Source organism: Mastomys coucha, unplaced genomic scaffold (assembly GCF_008632895.1).
Source record: "Mastomys coucha isolate ucsf_1 unplaced genomic scaffold, UCSF_Mcou_1 pScaffold13, whole genome shotgun sequence".
In the NCBI taxonomy this organism is placed as follows: domain Eukaryota; kingdom Metazoa; phylum Chordata; class Mammalia; order Rodentia; family Muridae; genus Mastomys; species Mastomys coucha.
The window spans coordinates 33,164,206-33,186,782 of record NW_022196895.1 but is presented as its reverse complement, the minus strand read 5'-3'; the positions used below and the strand labels follow the sequence as shown (position 1 = coordinate 33,186,782).

Here is a 22,577-nt window from a genome sequence, read left to right as displayed (position 1 = left end):
TGTGATTCAGATCCTGAGGCTGGAAGACACCGGCTTTTGATGCAGATCTTGAAGAATAGTGGCCATGTAAAGTTTAGGCCCAGACATAGTGGTATACACTTTTAATCCCAGGAGACAAAGGCAAACAGATGTCTGAGTTCAAGGCCATCCTGGGACAGAATAAGTTCTAAGTGAAGAAAAGCTTAATTCCAGGTGTGTTGGTACACACCTCTAATTCCACATTCAGGAGACAGAGCCATGCAGATCTGTGAGTTCAAGGTCGAGACAGCCAAGCTTAGTTAGACAGTCAAGGAATTGGAAAACATAAAGCTAGGTGATAATATAATAAAATAAGGGGGGGGCATGTTCCAGCTCCAGCAATCAGTAGAGCTCAGCAGTTTAGGCTATGTGGCTCTAGTTTCAGAGTCAAGAACAGAAAGGGCTATGGGAACAATTGATGCTGGTTAGCTGGAGGTAAGAAATTAATGGTGATTAAGAAGAGACCAGCATCCCTGAGGTAAAGTCTTCTGGGAAGTGTCTTCTGAGAGCACAGAGGAGCTGTACTCCAGAAATAGCTTAGCCTGCACCTAGTGCTGTAGCTGGATTTGTAATGTGTAGTACTGGATTTGAAGGCATGAAGGAGTCATAGAGAGCAACTGGGGCTTGGCACTGAGGGCAGGGAAGGCCATTGGTGAATATGCAGCCTCAGTTACAGTTGACAGACAGGACTGAAGGGATGATACAAAAATTGATTCTCGGAAGCATGAAGAGAGCCCTTAGAGGCTATTGGTGAAGCCTAATTGTAGTCAAAGACTCCACCATATTGGAGACACCAGTATTATAGGATGACCACCAAGAGAAGCAGCTATAGAGCAGAGTCTATCAGAGACTCCAGTGCTACAGAGAACAGAGCCTTTTGAGAAAGCCAGAAGATTGTGTGTGGATCCTAAGACACTGGAACAAGAAGCTATAAAGTTGAAGTTGTCTTGGATACCCCAAGATGTTAGAGATGTCAGAGCTGCAGGATACCTCCCAAGGAAAGCTGCTGACAGGGAGTGGAACCAACCCTGGAGAAAGAAGTTTGTTGCAACCAACAAAAATGAAAGGATTTGGAGATCTGAAGAACACTTTGATATCAGACATGGAGATACAGAGTTTGGAGTTTGTCCAGTTGGTTTTTGGTCTTGTTTGTTCTAGTATTTCCTTACTCTGACATTTTGGGATGTCATATCCTGGGTGATGTCTAAGGTACGTGATCTGCTTTTGATTTCAACTTTATATGGGATTTTAGTTAAATGATTGTATGAACCTCAGGAAAGACTTTGACATTGTTAAGACTGGTATAGACTATGGGGACTATTGAAGTTGGACTAAATGTATTTTGAATTATACTATGGCTAAGTATGGCCCCCATAAACTCATGTGTTTGAATAAGCCTATAGGGCCAGGGAGTGGGATGTGGTTGTTTGAATATGCTTGGCTCATGGGGTGTGGCCAATTAGGAGGAGTGGTCTCGTTGGAGTAGGTGTGGCTTTGTTGAAGGATGTACGTCACTGTGGGGGTGGACTTTGAGACCTTCCTCCTAGCTACATGGGAGCCAGTCTTCTTCTGTTTGTCTTTAGAACAAGATGTAGATCTCTTAGCTTCTCCAGCACCATGCCTGCCTGGATGCTGCCATGCTTCCCACCAAAAAGATAATGAACTACAGCTCTGAACCTGTAAGCCAGCCCCAATTAAATGTTGTTCTTTTAGAAGTTGCCTTGGTCATAGTGTCTATTCACAGCAATGGAAACCGTAACTAAAATGTCACTCTAATTGTAATTTATGAATTTACTGCTATATTTACTGCACTGAGTGAAAAATACATCTAGAACTAAATGGTAAGTTATTAGTCATGTCACTAATTCTAAGTATTACATGAATGTGGAATGACTACCACTCTCAAATGCTGCTGTTCTGAGTACAAATGGCAACAGCTAATTTGGGAAACGATGAGCAACATCTATTCAAGCAGAACATACTCATACCTTATTACCAAGAAGTTTGCACAAGTAATTTTCTATTCAACAGAAATGCAAAAATATATGCAGCAAAGTGTGTGCTGAAGAACTTTTCACAGTAATAAAAGAAAAAAATTGAAAAAAAGTTTACCAATAGAGGAAAAGAAAAATTAAAGTGGGGTATATTTGTATAATAAAATGATGAATCTAACAGATGAATTATTGCTATAAATAATAGCCTGGTAGAATGTCATATAAGCAAATGAATAAAATAACTCAACATAAAAATATAACCATATTATATAATAATACATGGGTAATATGATTATTAGATTAAACATGATTAACATGTACTATATATTATAGCTCAACATGTCTACATTTCAAAAGTGAGTCATGATGATGTGGACATTTAGGGTGCTGATTACATCTGATTTATTTAATTATTCTGGTGGTGGCGTAATTGTGTTGGGTTTGAATTCTTCATCAATTATCAATCTTTGTATTTATAAAATATGAACTTTTGTGTGTATTATACTCCAATCAAATGTTTCTAAAATAAGAATTACCTAGGAAAACTAATGACACACTAAGTAAAAAAAATTTATAGCCTAAAATGCATAATTAGAAATGGCAAAAGCCTAAAAATCAATAAACTGAGCAAAAAAAAAAACAAAAACAAATAATTAATTGAATAAAAACAATATCTGAGCAAAGAAGTAATGAACTAGAATTCAAATACATAAGAAAAAGAAACTCAGAAACCAAAAGACAACATAGAAAGGCTAATATAATCCACAAATTACTTTCTGAATCAAGTCATGAAAATAAGAGGAGACAGTAAGTCACAGCAGGATTGAAATGAGGGCTACATCCACAGGCCCTGAAGATGTGAAAAAGATCATGTGAGGACATTACGAACAACTCTATGTCAAAATGTTTAAACGTTTATATGAATTACCAAAAAGTAAAATGTATATAAATGAAACATCAAAAATAAAAACATATTAACTAACACCATACATTCTATGTTAACACTATGGATTGTCGTTGGATATTAACAACTACTGAAAGTTTACAAACTCATGGAAATCAAGAAGAAAATTTAATATCTTTTCAGAATTTAATTAAAATGAAAACACAACCTGCCCAAACCCATGGGAGACAATGGCGGTGGTTCTAGGGTCAAGTTTCTAGCAACAAGTATCCACACCAAAATACTAGAGAAATTTTATCAACTTGGAATTGAGCTTTGTGCAAGGTGATAAATATGAATCTATTTTCACACTTCTACATGCAGACTGCCAGGGCAGACAAGAAAAAGGCAAGCAATGGCTGGAATTTAAAAATAATAAATAAAATACTTTTAAAAAAAACTAGAGAAATTTTGTAATGAGAGACATAATAACATACCTGAAAGCTATAGAACAACAAGAAGAAATAAGACCCCAAAAGAGTAAATGGCAAGAAAGAATCAGACTTAGGATTTAAATCAATGATATAAAACAAAACCAATATTTAAAAAAAAAAAAAAAAGCAAAGATTGATTCTTTGAGAAAATCAAGAAGAATGACAAGTCCTTAACCAAATTAACTAAAAAAATGGAGAGAAAATTTCAAATTAATTAGAGTTGAAAGGGAGCATTACAAAAGACACTGGGCAAATTTAGAAAAGCAAAATGACAAATTTTAAAAAGGGTATGCTTCAGTAAGTTGGAAAGTCACATAAACAAATGAATAGAAAAAAAAACATAAGCTGTCTGGGCCAGCCAGTGCCCTGAGCAGACCTTGGGCATAAACTCCACAGCGAGTCCCACAACAACCAGAGGAAGCTCCACTCCCAGGCACTCTAACACTTCCAGGATCAGAGATGAGGAGGACACAACATCTGTCCCATCACCTGTAGAAACTGGGACCAGCAGGATCCAGGCATGCAGGAACTCTGCCAGCTGAGTGGCACTGGTTCCTTCTGGTCTGTCTGGGCCAGTGCCCTAAGCAGACCTTGAGCCCAAATTTTGTAGCCATTCCTACAGCACCCAGAGGTGGCTTCCCTCCCAGGCACTCTGATACACACAGGATCAGAGGTGAGGAGGACACATCTGTCCCAACACTGGGAGCAGCTGGGATCTGCTGGACCCAGGCACACAAGAACTCCACCAGCCCAGTGGATCGGGTTAATTCCAATCTGTTGGGGTGGTGCCCTGAGCATACCTTGGGTGCAAACTCCGCAGCCAGTCCAAAAACACCCAGAGGAAGCTGCACTCCCAGACTCTAACAAGCCCAGGAACACAGGATCCCAGAATCACAGGATCCCAGAGACAGCTTGACTCTGAGGAGTTCTGACACAACCAGGATCACAGGAAGGACAGGCTCCAGTCAGATTTAGCAAGGACAGTTAGCACTAGAGATAACCAGATGGTGGGGAGGGGGGGCAAGCATAAGAAAATAAACAACACAAATCAAGGTTACTTGGCATCATCAGAACCCAATTCTCTCACCATAGCAAGTCCTGGACACACCATGACACCAGAAAAACAAGATTCAGATCTAAAATCACTTCTTATGATGATGATACAAGACTTTAAAAAGACATAAATAACTCCCTCAAAAAATACAGGAGGAAAAAGGTAAACAGGTAGAAGCCTTTACAGAGAAAACACAAAAATCCCTTAAAGAACTACAGGAAAATACAATCAAACAGGTGAAGGAAATGAACAAAATGATCCAAAATCTAAAAATGGAAATAGAAACAATAAAGAAACCTGAAAGAGAGACAACCCTGGAGATAGAAAACCTAGGAAAGAAACCAGGAGTCATAGATGCAGGCTTCACCAACAGAATACAAGAGATAGAAGAGAGAATCTCAGGGGCAGAAGATACCATAGAAAATATTGACACAACAGTCAAAGAAAATGCAAAAAGGAAAAAGATCCAAAACATCCAGGAAATCCAGGACACAATGAGAAGATCAAACCTAAGGATAATAGATATAGAAGAGAGTGAAGATTCCCAATGCAATGGGCCAGTAAATATCTTCAACAAAATTATAGAAGAAAACTTCCCTAACCTAAAGAAAGAGATGCCCATAAACAGACAAGAAGCCCAGAGAACTCCAAATAGACTGGACCAGAAAAGAAATTCCTCCCATCACATAATAATCAAAAAAACAAATGCACTAAACAAAGAAAAAAATTTAAAAGTAAAGGAAGAAAGTCAAGGTCCATATAAAGGCAGGTCTATCAGAATTACACCAGACTTCTCACCAGAGACTATGAAAGCTAGAATATCCTGGGCAGATGTCATGCAGACCCTAAGAGAATACAAATGCCAGCCCAGGATTCTATACCCAGCAAAACTGTCAATTACCACAGATGGAGAAAACAAGATATTCCATGACAAAACAAAATTTATACAATATATTTCCACAAATCCAGCCCTACAAAGGATAATATAAGGAAAACCAACATAAGGAGCAAAACTACACCCTAAAAGAAGCAAGAAACAAACCCACACAAACCTAATTCCTCTTACAACAAAAACAACAAGAAGTAACAATTACTTTTTCTTAATAAAAATTAATATTACCAACATATCCTAATCAATTGAAATCCAAAAATATGAGGAATTAGAAATTTGTTGACTGTCATCCAATGGTCTCTCTAATTTGTTAGTTGGAGAAATAGGTCCAATATTATACCATGCATACATACACACTTTCTGCATGTTTGTACCTGACAGTGTCTTGCTGTGTATCACATAATAGTCTTGAAATCATGCTTCTACTATCTCAGCCCCTCTCTTAGTAAGATTGTTTAATTGATGTTCCTACACTATACTATAGTTTTCAGGACAGCTTACATATTTCAAAAGTACTTATATAGCCAAAAGAAACATAGACAATTAACTTGGGAGGTTACTTGTAAAAGAACAACAAAGAGTGAGACTGAATGCTTTGCTTGACATTTGTAACTCTTGTACCAAGTTTGAAGAAGAGGACTTTATAAGTTCCTCTTTCTCTGAGATGAATGTTTTTCCAAATTATCACAGCCAATAAACCTGATTCTTACCCTCACCTAATGTCTGTGCCACCCTCCAAGCAGAACCATTGTTCATTGAAACAGTTGGTGAATGACTTTATGGATAGACCATCTTAATACACACACCATTTCATAAATGATTGTAACCTGTTCTCTGTGGCCTGAGAATAAAGTTACTCACTCAAGTCAATTAGCTCTGACGATAGCAGGAAGTCTGTATCCAAAAATCATGCCTGCAATTCATTCCTTGATGCAGCAGAACTGTCACCTCTCAGCTTAGCTATAATGGAGGTAAAATCTTTTGGTGATGTGAGGGTCATTGAAGTACAGCCTTATTACAATGAAATCCGATGTCTAAAACTTGTTCTTATTTTGGGCTTGTACCACAGTAAGAGCCAAGATTTTAAGTTCTACTAAATACAAAACAAACAAACAAAAGAACTTTATATATTTATGTTCATTTAAAAAAAATACTAGTAGTGATATACAGTTAATATGTTTGGAGTTTTGTAAAATTTATATTGAGAAAAATTTATTTTCAGTATTGCTGTAGATAAGCATCTACATAAGACTGTTAAATTGATTGCTGTTTTATGTCAAACAACTTTTATAATACTCATTTTTATTGTTATAATATCTTATAAATTTTAAAGAATATGACAAAAGAGATATTGTAGGTATTGAAGGGGGGTTCTGGGAGGAGATGGAGTACAAAAGGGAAACAACAATATGATTTACTTCTATTTACTTAAAATATGTTTTTAAATGTTAACAAATTCAGATAAATTGAAATCATATATCTTTTCTCATCATAATGCAATAAAACATAAATCAATAAAAGAAAACACAACATACAAATATAACCATATCATTCAGAAGATATGGACGGAGTTTTTGACATTTATGACTTACCAAAGTTAAATCAAGATCAAATAAATTTAAACAGATATATGACCCATCATGAAATAGAAGGAATAATTAAAGTCTCACAAACAAAGAAAAAACTCCAGGGCTAGATGGCCTCAGGGCAGAATTCTACCTCACTTTCAAAGAAGAATTAATGGCAATACTCTTCAAATTATTCTGAAAATAAAAACTGAAGGAACATTTCCTACTTCTTTTTACAATATCGCTAAGGTACAAAAGCCAACAACAAAAACAAAATTGTGGACCAATATCCCTATGAACAGTGATGTAAATATTCTCAATAAAACACTTGCAAATGGAATTCATGAGCACATAGAAAAGATCATTCACCATGATCAAGTTGCCTTATCCCAGAAATTCAGGAATAGTTCAACATGTGTACATCAACAAACATGTCTTACTACATAAACATAATGAAATAAAAATACCACACGAATATATCATTAGATGTACAAAAGGCCTTTGGCAAAACCCAGCACTCCTTCATGATAAAAGTCATGGAAAGACCGTGGATACAAGAGACATTCCTCAACATAGTAAAGGTAGATTGCATAAAGCCCATAGCCAACATCAATGTAAATGGAGAAGAACTCAAAGCATGTCTATGAAAATCAGGAATATGGAAATGATGTCCACTCCACACCTATTCAACATAGTACTTGAAGTCTTAGCTAGAACAATAAGACAACTGAAGAAGATCCAGAGGATACAAATATAAAATAAAGAAATCAAAATATCTTTATTTGCAGATAATATGATTGTATGCATATATGACCTTAAGGATCCACCAGGAAACTTGTATATAGTTCATAAATACTTTTAGCAAAGAAGCAGGCTACAAAATCAACACACAAAAGCCAGTAGTCCTCCTATATACAAATGACAAACAGACTTAGAAATAAATCAGGAAAACAGTATCTGTAACAGAAGCCTCAAAAAATATCTTGGGATAATTCAAACTAAGCAAATGTTTTAATTGAAGAAAGCAATTGAGGAAAATATCAATATCTCCCATATTCGTGAATTGGTAGGATAAATACAGTGAAAATGACCATTCCATCAAGGACAATCTATAGATTAAATGCAATTCTCATTCAAATTCCAACACAACTCTACAGAAATTCAATAAATAATCCTCAACTCCATAGGAAAACACAAAAACTCCAGGACATCTAAAACAATTCTAATAATAAAAAACTGCTGAGAGTATCATCCATCATCGCCAATCTCTAATTGTACTACATAATAACTATAGTAATAAAAACAGTATGGTGTTGGCACAAAACAAACGCATTGATCAGTGTAATCAAGTTAAACACTCAGACATAAGTCCACCAACTGTGAGTGTCCACCAACACTCAGACTATCAGTCCAAAAACCTGATGTCTTTTTCTAAAGTGAAATCTTTTTTTAAGGTTTTATTTATTTATTTAATGTGTATGAGTACACTGTTGAAGAGGACATCGTATCTCATTACAGATGGTTGTGAGTCACCAACTAGTTGCTGGGAATTGAACTCAGAACCTCTGGAAGAGCAGTCAGTGCTCTTAACCACTGAGCAATCTCACCAGCCCAAATTGAAAATACACACCAGAATAAAAGACAGAATCTTTAATAAATGATTCTGGTCAAAGTGGATGCATGTATGTAGAAGAAATGCAAATAGAACCATATCTGTCACCCTTCATAATACCACATTACAAATGGATCAAGTGCCTCAAGATGAGGGCAGATATACTGACTCTTATAGAAGAGAAAGTGAAGTCACCAAATAATATGGGAGAGAACTCTCCAAGTAGATATCTTATGCCACCAAGTAAATCCTCCAGTTTCAAAAATCGGTTATTTCTTATTGAGTCATTGACCAAAAGAGTCCTTTAGAAAACCCTAAACATCACAGGCAATTGCCAGAGCTATTGGGACCCCCAACAACCTATGGAAAGTCTATATTGCTGAATACATTTATTTATATCATCCAACATGGAAAAGTCAAGCCTGTGTCTAACTAAAAGATTCACCCCTACTGACTAGAGCCATGGCATACATGGTTCTCTGTGTATTACTGCATGGACAGGTAATCATCGATATCACCAACCTATAAGCCCTGCAACCCACAGCAGCAACCTGACTGAAGATATATGGAGCAATAGTGGCGTAGGCGTTATGGAAGTAACCAGATCCCATTTTAAAATTGAATTTAAGGCCCTTTCCATGGCATGGAACCAATAATTTCACTACTAATTTGGCCAAGAATCTGAGGCTAGATAGGCCAGGAGCCTAGGCGCAAACCTATCATACTGTTCTGTAAAAGGAACACAGCAATGAAACGATCCTGGTGACATACAACTAAACTCATAGATCAGGGCCTCATTCAAAGAATCAAAGAATCTTTTTCTTGCAGTAGATGGAAACTGAACCAGAGACTCACAACTGGACAGTACTCAAAGAGTGAGAAACACTGGAGCACTCAGTTCTTCATCACACCTCTCCCTTCAAGTTCAGGTGTCTGTGTGGAAGAAGAAATGGAAGACTGCAACAGCCAGAGATAATGGATGACTCTAAGGAAACAGAATCCCAGACACAACAGGATATATAAACTCATATAAAGATTGGCAGCGTGCCTAAGACCTGAGTAGGGTCAACCAGAACAAGGTCCAAGCACTGAGGTTGGGGAGAGCGAACACAGGGTCCCACCCCTAAAGATCTTCAGTTGATATACACTAGCCACAGGGGGAAAAATATCAGTTTTCTCCAAAGGAGTTTCACTAGCTTTGTAAACCACACCCAGGGCAGGCCCCATGCCCAGGAGAAGTTAGTTGGTCAACATAAAACAAACCCAATAGTATTTCAAGCTTTTAATTTCATTTTTGCTTGGTTTAGGCTTTTTATCTTGTTGATCTTTTGCTCATTTGTTTTAATTTTCATTTTGTGGGTTTTTTTTGTTTGTTTGTTTCTTGGTTTTTCTTGCTGTTTTTGTTATTGAGGGTATTTTTCTTTGTTTTTTGAAAGATAAAAACACAAAGTTGAGTGAGTAAGGAAGTGGGGAGGATATGGGAGAATTTTGGGAGGGGAACTTTGTTACAATAAAACTTTTCAATTTAAAAGAGAACTACATGGCAAAAAACAAACAAACCAAACAGTCTGAGGACAAAACAAATGGTCCCTTACATCATTATCGTGTTGTGGGTTGTATTGTTGTTTGTTTGGTTTTTTGCTCATTTTAATTACTCTTATCAATAACCCATAATATTGTAGTCAGGAGCTTAGACTGCAGGTCATATTTATTTTATGTTCTTACAAATGTTAATATTTTATATGCATTTGAACATTATACAAAAAACCTTTTAGCAAATAGTCAGTTCTCAGTGCTGTCCATGTAAGTGAATACTGTTTCCCTCTAACTGCAAACTTAAAGGCAACAAAATAAATCAATAGATCACTAACATATCAGACATATTGTCGATACTTTTCCACTCACAAATTTCAAGGTATTGCTTTTCTTGTCTGTCCACTCAAGCTATAATACTATCCTTCTGGTTAAATTATTTCTTTTTTATTTTTGAGATTATAATATAGTTATATCATATTCCTCTTCTCTTTCCTCTGTCTTAGCCATTCCATATGGCCCTCTTTGCTCTCTTTCAAATTCACGTCCTCCTTTTTAGTAATTGTTTAAAACAGTATATATTGTTGCATATATAACATATATAACAAAAATTACCTATCCAAGGTTCTCTATTGCATAATAAGTATTACCATACTATATAAATGAGGTTTTTACATAAATGCATAATACAACAATAGCCTTCTTAGTCTGCATAATGTTACTTGTATGTATGTTTTCAATACTGACCCTTTGGTATTGCATAACCAATTAGCATGCCCTTCCCTGGGGAAGACTCTTTCTCTCGCTCTCAGAATTTCTTAGTTGCCTGCCACTATTTGTATAGAGTTGAGGCCCCACGCATTTCCCACCTTCCATGTTAGCAGGTCTATTTGTGGCACCTTTGTTCAGATCTTATTTACACAACCATATTGGTAAGACTTTATGGGTATCACTTCTGGTACTCCCAGGAGCAACCTCCCTGTTCTGGTGCTTAGCATCTTGCTATCTCCTCTTCCACAATGATCTTAACCCTTAAGGACAAAAGTTGTGTTGTAAATTTATACATTAGGGCTGGGCTCCACAAGCCTGCCTGCAAGCTTTTATATGAGAAAAATCAACCAAGAAGTCTATCCAGCTATGATGCTTATAAACCACCATGATGATCTGCATGGCATAACCATAAGGGTGTGATATTGGTACATGTGCCTTGGCAATAACCAACAACTCTCTGATTGGACTTAGGACCGACTCAGCAAGAGGGATATCATGCCTGGTGCCAGAAATCTAGTCAACAACCTAGGGCTGTTAAAGACATGGATCTTGAAGAACCTAGAACTGCCACTTTACTAAGTCAGTATAATCTAGAACAATATTCTAAATATTTATCCTTATGGCTACAGGTAAGTATAACTTTTTCCCTCATTAAGGGAACTGCTCTCTTTGCAACAGAAGAAAACATTACAGAAAACCATAATCAACAAAATGCTAACTTTCTCTTTTACCTCTCTGACCATCCCTAGTTTACAATAAGTACTATTATACCATATAAATGAAGTTTTAAAAATCTGAATATATTTCACATGTCATACAACCTTTCTAAGTTACAGCATTCTAAAATGTTTTAAAGCATGACCAGTGTCATCAAAGTCAAAATAGTTACAAGCAAATCTCTAATCAACCTGTGATAGTCTACTTACTACTGGATATCGACAAATAAATCAACATATTTTGAACATCAAATACATTCTATTACTCTGTAAACAGGTCACATTGCAAGTATCCCATTCCCAATTTCTTCTTGAATAGTAACACCTTAATATGGCAGTGAGATGCCCAATCCAGTTACTTTAATATATCAAAGACTACTTTTATGCTGTCCATCCATTTTTGCTATGGTTCTGTATTCCAAACAATTATCAGTACTTCAATTATGAATGGAAGGTCCAAATTTATCCACCAAGGTTATCTTCCTTGATACCAACTTAAGGAACTGGGCTACATTAGCAGAAAAACAAAACAAAATAATGTCAAGAGGAACATTATTTGTTGCACAGCAGATAAGTTTTATTTGTATCTGTTACATAGTTTCAGTCTGGGAGATGAAGATGAAATGCATGTTTGATTGGATTTCTTTTTTTTTTCTTAGATGTTTTCTTTATTTACATTGTAAATTTTATCCCATCCCTCCTCCCCCTGCTCACTAATCTACCCATTCCTACCTCCCTGTCCTGGCATTCCCCTACACTGGGGCATTGAGCCTTCACAGGACCAAGGACTTCTCCTCTCATTGATGTCCCACAAGGCCATACTCTGCTATATGTGGCTGGAGCTATGGGCCCCTCCATGTGTACTCTTTGGTTGGTGGTTTAGAGCCTGGGAGCTCTCGGGGTACTGGTTCCTCATAATGTTGTTCCTTCTATGGGGCTGTAAACCCTTCAGCTACCCTTTCTCTGTCTCCTTCATTGGGGACCTTGTGCTCAGGTTTGACTGGATTTCTTAAGCTAACAACTTCTGGTATTATAAATTATTGATGTATTGCAAACCAACTAAAAGGAGAAAACAACTTAGAAATTAACAAAATTTAAACAGATGTTTCCACATAATCTTGCCACTTTATCTTTCATATCAGATCAAAAAGTGAAAGAGGCCTTTTTTCTTTGTTATTATTTTTTAGTTTATTTTATTGGGTGGGGGCAATGCCTTCATGTGGATCTGTCGATGTATGCACCCATTCTCTGTGTGAAGAAGCTAGAGGGGGATATGACGGGTCTTCTACCACTTTACTGAAATAAGACAGGGTTTCTCACTGAACTGGACTCACAGTTGGGCTTGTCCAGTTAGCCTTGTAGTGTTCAGAACCAGCCTGTCTCTGCCAGCCAACACAAGTACAGTTTATAGACATGCCTACAGTGTTGCATGGATGGTGGGGATTCAAAATTAAGTTGTCATGCTTCCATAGTAAGTACTCTTACATACTGAGGCATCTGTTCAGCCTACTTTTAAAAAAATAAAGACCTCGTTTTCCTTTTAAAACTGCAAATCCATCGACAATTATTGTGGCTTGCTAACATTACTCTTTTCTAGTCAAAACCATTTATCAACTATCCTTATCCCTAATATCCTCATCTCTCTTTTTTTTACAAAAGCAATGATGAAGGAATGATGGCCTACACATTCGTTTCCAGCACTTGGGAAGCAGATCTAGACTGATTGCTCTGAGTTAGATGTTAACCTGGTAACACAGTAAGTTCCAGACCAGGGTTCCATGCTGAAACCCCAGTGTCAAAGCAAAACAAAAAGAAAGAAAGAAAAGAGAGAAAGAAAGAAATTAAGTAAATGATTGGTATTTACATGTTAAGTACTTTGATGCTTGAATGGTTAACATTGGAACACTGTAATTTCCTCCCTTAACACTGAGATTGTATAGGTAGCAGTTTCTGCAAGTTCCATAATGTAATATGTGACTCTCTTAATTCCTTAGCCATCTAAGGAACTGAAGTCATGCTTATTACAGAATATAGCACTGAAGTGTTTTCATGCTAGTTTTAGGTCCAGAAAGTTCCTCTGTCCAACCATTTCCTTGTATTTAGAAATACATTCATTATATTTGGAAATGGCCATTAAACTATTAACTATAGGTACATGTCGAAGTGTTCACATTTCAATCCAGTATTTGCGCATAGTAGGTATAGTTTACATTTATCTTTTGTTATAGCATGTGAAATGGTAAGTATATAAAATTATAATACTTTCAGCCTGGCAGTGGTGTTACACGCCTTTGATCCCAGCACTTGGGAAGCAGAGGCAGGCAGATTTCTGAGTTCAAAGCCATCCTGGTCTACAGAGCGAGTTCCAGGACAGCCAAGGCTATACAGAGAAACCCTGTCTCGATATAAAAAAAAAAAAAAAAAAAATTATAATACTTTGAATCTTTTGTACTTGTAGTACCATAATTGTTTGAGAGAAGAATAATTCTCAAGCCATTTCCCCTTATTTCTTAGGAGAGTAAAAAAAAGAATGCTTTGTTTTCCTTCCGTGATTTCTGTGTTCATAATTTCTTGTTTCCATGATTATTTTAAGAATATAGTAGAAGCCAGGCAGTGGTGGCGCATGTCTATAATCTCAGCACTTGGGAGGGAGAGGCAGGTGGATTTCTGAGATCACGACCAGCCTGGTCTACAGATTGAGTTCCAGGACAGCCAGAGCTACACAGAGAAACTCTGTCTCAAAAAAGAAACAAACAAACAAACAAAGAATATAGCAGAAAATAATAATGTATAATAGTAATGGTATAAACTGCATTGACCTAACTCCATTCAATTTTGTTGAAATTCCAAAAGCCACTGAAGTATTTTACTTGACTTGTATTAGGTATGTCACTCTCAAATATGGCCACTCCTAAAATGATAAGAAAATTGAGTCCAAGTTAAATGAATTTTGAAAAATAAAGATAAGTCTGAAGACGCATATATGTCTGACAAAAAGTGCTCATTTTTCTTTTTTGGAAAAATATGCTTAATAAAAACAAAGATCAAGTCATTTACCCACCAGTGTTATCTTCTTTATATCAATACAAACAGGCATCCTGAGATATGCTTAAAATTTTTATGTTTTTACAAATTGCTGTGAAGTTATCATCTATGTCTAAGCAGTAGTTCTCAAAGAGAATTTGTCCAATGATGCTCAGTTTAAGTACAGGATACAGGATATGCCACATTTTATTAAATATCATTCAAGATCAAAGTCAAATCTCATTCTTCTATGAACCTATCTCTGATTCCTTCCTTCTCTCCAGATATTCACTCATGTTTTTATCACTATCTTTGATGAGTATCCACTGCAATGTGCTTTACATCTTCAGTGATTATCATCTTTTCATGACATATTGTAACGATCTGAGTGTGTCTTCTTCTGTGTCTGTACTCACATGACATGTGTACTCACATGACTTTTCACTTTAGGATTCTGTGAGGATTCTCTCTCTCATATCTGTTGCCCAAGAAACACTCTAGCACTCCTTCATCTTTAATTTTAGGCTGCTAGACCACATTATTCATATAGATTTTGATAGATTTTAATGTTTCTCAGGAATAAACTACATGAAATGGTTCAGTAGATAAAGTTGCTTGACAACTTGAGTTCAGTGCCCAGAACCCACATGATAAGAAAGAGAAAGCTAGTTCTCTCTGATATCTGCAGGCATACTATGTTTCACACATATGCATGGATACACACACACACATGCACACACACACACACACACACAATCAATCTTTAAAATTTCATTTATAAAAAATTAACTAAGTTCCTTGAGGTCTAGAATAATATTCTAATGCATGTTGCCAGAATTCTTGACATACTGAGAAAGTATTAAAATGGTTAAACATGAACCAAAGAAAGATTCATTTAAGAAATAAATGTCCTAGAACATAGCTAGTAGAACATAGCTAGTAACTATCTCCTTGCCAGAAAAGTCAAACCCCATAAGATATGCTTACCATAGCATTCACATTTGTATGATCCCCTTTCCTATTCCGAATCTGAACACAGGATATTGGCAAATTCAGTCCTACACCAGGGGCCAGATTTCTCAGATCAGCAGCCTGGTAATTCCCATGCAAGAGCAAGCTGTTATTACCATGACCAGGCCCCAGAGAGGCTTGAAAGAGATATGTCTGAGAAAGTCTCTCGACTGTGGTGACATCTATTGTGGCTGATGTCACCCAAGGACTAGAAGCCATCGTCCTCTCATGTCTCACATTTTCTGGAGAATGACAGAAGTTCTGAGAGCAACAATCTGGGCTCTGGCTCAACTTGATGCACACAAAGAAAAACAAGCATCCAAGAAATAAAAAGGAAATGCAGACTAGGGCTATTACCAAGTACAAGTTCCGGGCAGAAAGAGGTGCTTTTGGCTCCCAGGTATCTTCAAAGTCTGGAATGACCTGAGGAGCAGTGTTGCTCAACAGCACACCCAGAATAACAGAGGAGGAAAGCGGTGGCTCTCCATGGTCCTGAACCACTACCGCCACGCTCTGCTTAACCGCATCAGTGGGAAAAACTAAACGTGCAGTACGCAGCTCTCCAGTGTTGACTGAAATTCTGAAAAGACTAGAGTCAGAAGCCTGAGAAATGTGGTAGGAGAGCCAGGCATTGGACCCACTGTCTGCATCCTCTGCTACCACTTTTGTGACCAGGTGTCCAGCTCGGGCAGAGCGGGGCACTCTTTCCACTGGGATAGAGCCATTTCTAGGCAAGGGAAACAAGATGTCTGGTGCATTGTCATTTCCGTCTTTCACAAACAAGTTCACAGTCACTGTTGCACTTCTGGGAGGAATGCCACCATCTCGGCCTTCCACTTGGAAGTGAAACCCCCTGAGCTGCTCAAAGTCAAAGGAAGTTTTGGCAGTGATAACACCGCTGGTTGGTTCCACTGCCACCAAGCTGGAGGAAACTGGCATCCCTTCAGAAATGACATCCAGCAGCTCATACAAGACAAGGCCATTCTCCCCCAGGTCTGGGTCCTGAGCGAACACACGGCCTAAAGGAACTCCAGGGCTATTGTTTTCAGCCACAAAAAGTTCCTGTTGTGGTTGAGGAAAACATGGTGTGTTATCATTCACATCAGCAACTGACACAGTGAGTGTCCTTCGGGTGCTTAGTGGGGGTGAGCCACCATCTGAAGCAGTGATTAAGATCTGGTATTCACTTGCTTGCTCCCGATCCAGAGGCCCATCAGTCAGCAATCTGTAGTAGCTATCAAAGGAAGTCTTCAACTGGAAGGGGCCTTTGCTGGACATGCTACAAGTAACCTTACCATTGGAACCAAGGTCCTCATCCTTTACACTAAGGAGAGCAATTGCTGTGCCGGGAGCTGCATCCTCTTGTACTGCGCTGGAGAAGGCCAGGAAGTCCATCTGCGGGGCATGATCGTTCACATCAGTCACCTCTACAAGCAGTTTAGTAGTGCTAGCCAGACTAAAAGCACCTTCATCTCTTGCTTCGACAAATGCTTCCAACAACGTTTCTGGTGGGCCTAGTGAAGCAGCAGCTACCTGAACCTCCCCACTTTTAGGATGTACGTGAAAGAGGTGCCTCAGCTCTGCCGGTGTGCTATTGCTTAAGGAATACCAGACTTCTCCATTGGATCCTTCATCCGGATCCAAGGCTTGAACGTGGAATAGCACAGTGCCATTGGGTGCAGTCTCTGGAACCTTGGTACTGTATACGGAGTGCTCAAATACAGGTGCGTTGTCGTTGGTGTCCACCACAGTGATAGTGACTCGAGCGGCCCCAGAGCGTGCAGGCAGGCCACCATCCTGAGCAGTGAGCACCAGCAGGTGGGTGTCCCGCTGCTCTCGATCCAGCGCTTTCTCCAGCACCAACTCTGGGTATTTGCTACCATCGACACGCGACCCCATGTCCAGGCGAAAGTGCTGGCTAATGCTTAGGCTGTAACTTAGCGCCCCGTTGCTTCCCTCATCAGCATCTTGGGCGTTTGGAAGAGTGAACCGGGCTCCGGGTGGAAGGAACTCCGGGATGTGCAAGTGCACATCTCCAGCAGGGAAGAGGGGTGAATTGTCGTTGGTGTCTAGAAGGTGAACACGCACTTTGTGCAGCTCCAGAGGGTCCTCGAACATTAGCTCATATGTCAGGATGCAAGCAGCTTTGGCCGCGCACAGCCGCTCGCGGTCCGCTGGCTCTTGAACCACCAAGCTGCCGCTGCCCGGGTCCACCCCGAAGTAGGGCTCTCTGTGGTTGGAAAGGAAACGAAAGTTCCGCAAGGACAGAGCAGTTGCTGACAGCTTCAAGTCCGAGGCGATATTGCCTACAGTAACTCCGGGTTCAGTCTCCTCCAACACCGAGTACTCCAGCTGTCCCGCTGCAGCACCACAAGAGACCCACCAACACAGAACCGCCATCCCCCAGACCACCATCATCCCTCTTGGCGTCCACGCTCCAGCTGCGGCGACCCAGGAGCATGCTCTGAACTCCCGGAGAGAAGAAGCCTGGAAAACGTGCGAGCTGTTCCGCCTGCTTGCACTTGCAAGCTCCGAATTGCTGCGGCCACTGGCATTCCGCCCCGGCTAGGCTGATGGATGTGCTGGGTGCGGAGGAGCACAGCGCCGCCTAGGGGTACAGAGGTGAACTGCCCGGGTGGGGAGGCTCAGTTCGCACTTGCCCGCGGCTGGGGTCCTTTGCCTGACTCCCGGACCGCTAAGGCTGGTCTGGACCTGAAAGATGCTGGAGAAACTGACACGCCCCCTGCTAGTGACGTTTCCTAGGTAAACTCCTTGTGGCTGTTGGCCAGCTACTGCTGGTTCAGTGTGGGGCGACAAGGCGGGTCTCTGGGGACCAACACCTGTGTTCATTTCAAACTTCCTCTAGATTCAGCCTTTTGAAGGCAGTGGAGCCAGCGGGAGCAAGGTTTTGTGCTCCAATTTTTCAGCGAACCCGGTTCTCTTCCCTTAGGAGTAACTACCCTCCTTTTCTTTTTCAAGCCACCCCAGACTGTGGAGAGAATAAGATGTCAACAACCAGTCAAAACTAAGAAGCAAAACCCCAAGCTTGCCAAACTGTCCCCAAAGAGAACCTACGACCAGGTAGAGACAAAGAGAGTACTGACTGGTGTTCTTCAGCACAGTGTGGCCAGGACCCAAAATTCATCCCCTGCAAACATTAGAAAGCAGCAAAGGGAAGCAGCTTTCACTTTCAACCTGATCTGCAGAGAGAATAGTGATTAGTTTTACGAGACGTATCACTATTTAAAAAGAAGAAAAAAAAAGTCCATGTGCTACCTAGCACCCTGCAGACAGCCTCTTTCCCCGAAGGGTGAGTTAAAAAAAAAGAATGATTTAATTAAATATTAAACACTAACTTGCTCATTCAAATCTTTCATTTGATACAGTTGTTCAGAGCCCCTGAGGGTCAAAATTAGCAAGGCAAAACCTGAATGGGATCAAAAACAGAAGTTCCCACAATATTGTACTTAACGAGTAACGATTTTTGAATGTGAATGACTGCACATGTATGTTAATCACACAATTCTCTCGACTTTTATGTATGTGTGAAATGTTCTGTTTTAAATTTGCTGATTTAAATGGACAACTTCCATTTGAAGACCAAAAGTGGAATAATTAACTGCAGTGTTCCACTAAATACCAATTATCCCCCTGGGCATCAAAGAAAGATTCTCTATCTCATCAGGGAACTAGCAATAATGGGAAGCAACCCAGCGCGATGAAAATGGTAAATATGTCCTCATTGGTTTGCTTTACCAAACAAAGCAAACTTTACCAAATTTGAGGCGAATGTAAACAAGACGCACACCGTGGTGTGGACATCACTAGCAGACGTTACCAGATGTGAAACAGCTCATACAACTGAATTTCCTCACCAAATTTCCAAAACACAGTGAATGCTCTGTCCTTCTGCCAGGGAGCAGGATTTGCACTTTCTCCTCTTGGCTTAGCCTAGTGAGGGCGCCTGCTTAGGAATGCAGATTATCCTTTCCGTTTTCCCATGTATTCACAGCAGAATAAATACAGCTAGAAAGTTGTATGCATTTGAGTTATCTGTATGCATATGGTCTTTAGTTTTGGACCTGAAGTCAAACCTGCAATTATATCAGGTTTAGAAAGTCTGAGCTGTGTCCGGGAGAGGGGGGAGTAAGGGGTGGGGTTGGGGGGTTGTAGACTAAGATGTAAGGGAACTAAAACCACAGAGAGAATCAGCATGGGAAATTTTCACAAAAATCTTAGCCAATATCACATTTTTTTTTAAGTTTTTCTTTTTGCTATTTCCCTGTTTGAACTGTCATAGACAGCTACTTTCAAAGGATCTCATTTGAGTCATGAATAGAAAGATAGCTATGCAAATTAACAGATAGAACATCACTTTCACACTAAGCAAATTTTAATCCTATGAAATAGCTTAATCAAGTACCCAAATCAAGTCTAGCAGAGTGAAAATTCTGGCCAGAGAAGTCTGAATCATACAACGTTTGTTTCTCAGATTTTAACTAAGTCTCAGACACAAAGTGAAAGACTAAACACTCTTAATGAATACCACCATTTCATTTGTTTTATTTAAACTTTTTACCAATAACAAATCACTGTGAGATTTAAGTTTATACTTCAAGGAACTGGCTTTTCTATATGACATATCTTCTAAAATGCCTCAAACCTTTCTTTATGAATCTACACTGTACCTCTAAGGTATGTACTTATTTGTATAATTATACAGCAATTATTAAAATATATATAATTTTTGTTTTATTTTAAAAATATGGCCCTCAGGAGTAGTCAACCAGCTGAAAAGGTAAAGAAAGCACTAAACCCTTTGTTCTGGGTATTGTATGTATAATCTTATATCCCAAAATTGCACTTTGACTGTGAAGGCGAACCATTCTTACGGCCTATCTGCTTTCCTGAAAGCAACTTAGAAACTCTTGAAAGTCAAATTCCAATATCCTTTTTTCTCAAACTCTAATCTTTCTTTCTTTGTTTTTCATTTGTTTGTTTGTTCGTTTGAGACAGTCTCTCTATGTATCTCTGGCTGTCATGAAACTCACAATGTGAATCAGGCTGGCCTCAAACTCAGAGAGATCTACCTGCCTCCTCCTTCTGAGTGCTGGGATCAAAAGTGTGTACCACCAGCCCTGGCTTCACATTTCTTCTTTAATAAAGCCTTTGTATTTTCCCCCTTACCATGTATTTTATTTAAGGACATTCATTGAAAATATACTAGATGTCCTTTTCCTGCTTCAAAGCTATACTTTTAAGTTTGTTGAATTTATTTGTTATTTCCCTGAATTTATTTCTCATTTCCCATTTATTTTCAATCTTATCACTCATTGCTTTTCCATTTTGCTTTTGTCTTTTTTTTTCTTTGCTTATTATAGTGGTGGTTGAATCAATCAAAGGGCTCACACACAGTAATGAAGAAGTGCTGCGTTGAACCTCTCCCAACCCTTTCCTCTGGCTGTATGACAGCAGGGGTTGGCTGTTCACTATTTTGATACGGCCTTAATTTCTGTATTTATTTCCCTATTTCAGGAACTATGCCAGCTCACTTTTCATTGCCTTGGTGTCTTTTTAACTTTATCCTTGAAACTCTAGACTTCTGGTTTCTTTGGAAATTCAGTTGTGTTGCGTGATGTTTTTCTAGAAGCTCTCTTGTGAAAGGATGTTTTGCTGAAGCAGATACATGAGAGGGCCTGTGATGTTTTGCTGGAGACGATGCTTGAAAAAGTGTATGATGTTTGAAAAGAGTATAAATGGAATCCCATAAACAGTGAGAGGTCGTTTTTGCATTGCTACCCTTTCCTACCCTTCTTTGGTCTCCAGTGGTCTTCCCTGGCCAAGCAAGACGTCCCTGGTCTTCATAGACCACTTCTGCTGACTTGAGCAGATTCTGCAGAGCTTTGAGGTTTCTGCTGGATTGAGACACTGCTACTGATCATGTTTGGTGTTTGCTATTGGACTGGTCTGCTGGTATTCTGACAAGCAAGAGTGTACTCACTGCAAAGAACTACTTCTAAACAGGTCCACATCCCCCTTTTCCTATAAACATCCTTCTTTCCCTACCTCTGGTTGGTGGGCTAGAAGAGATGTTGAAGTATTCTAGAAGCCTAAATAACATAGGTTTAGAGAAAAATCTAAGCCCACACTAGGTCACATACAATTTTTTTATCCTCTGAAGCCATTAAAATTAAGTTTTGTGAAGAGAATGAGAGAATGTGATACACTTGATGAGATTAACAAATATAAATAACTCAACTCAATAGTAATTATAAAATCTGATTAAAAGTGGTTAAAGGAGACCTAGTTCAGTCATTAAGCATTTGCCTAGCGTATCAAAGGCCCAGAGTGTGAGTCCCTCACCCCACCCCCAGCACTGTCATAAAAGGAACAGGCTTACAAGTACTTAAATAGACACTTCTCAAGAGAAGATATATGAATGACTAACAGGTATATGAAAAGTGGTCAAGATCAATTATCACTAAATAAAACATAATTTAAAGTAACAGTGAGCTATCATCTTGGACCAGCCAGAATTACTACTGTCAGAAGATGAAGTCTTTATATGGAGGTCAAGAAATAAGAATCCTTATTTTTTAAAACTATTGGTAGAAAGTAAAATTAATGCAGTGATTAAGAAAATCATTATAAAAGATCCTCAAATGTTAAACCTCAAAAAATTAAAAATAAGTATCTGGAGCAGTGGCTCAGAGGTTGGGCATACTGGATGCACTTGCAGAGGACTGGTGTTGGATTCCCAGCACTCACATAGTGGCTCACAGCTACGTGTGTGGCTCTAGTTCTTGGGCATCTGCCACTCCCTTATTATGATCTCTGTTGTCACTACATGCCCATGGTTCAGAGATAAACATTCTGGTAAAATACCTATACATACAAAATGAAAGAGATAAATAAATCTTTTTAAAATTTAAAACAAAACAAAATGAAGCCACAACATACCCAAACTTATGGGACACAATGAAAGCAGTCCTAAGAGGAAAACTCAT

The 22,577-nt window shown here is 38.8% G+C and overlaps 2 protein-coding genes across 27 annotated transcripts in view; both read right to left on the bottom strand.

Annotated features, from left to right (window-relative positions):
- The window catches only part of LOC116087034 (protocadherin alpha-4), a 245,621-nt gene that overhangs the window by 77,298 nt on the left and 145,746 nt on the right, over positions 1 to 22,577 (bottom strand). The gene's annotated exons all lie outside the window — the stretch shown is intronic.
- Pcdhac1 (protocadherin alpha subfamily C, 1) lies at positions 15,490 to 18,500 on the bottom strand. The gene has a single exon (XM_031365449.1). It carries the CDS (start codon positions 17,986 to 17,988, stop codon positions 15,523 to 15,525), a length of 2,466 nt encoding a protein of 821 aa, XP_031221309.1. The 5' UTR covers positions 17,989 to 18,500; the 3' UTR covers positions 15,490 to 15,522.

Coding starts and splice junctions, on each gene's coding strand:
- Pcdhac1 (XM_031365449.1), bottom strand. CDS start 17,988: ATGATGGTGGTCTGGGGGATGGCGGTTCTGTGTTGGTGGGTCTCTTGT.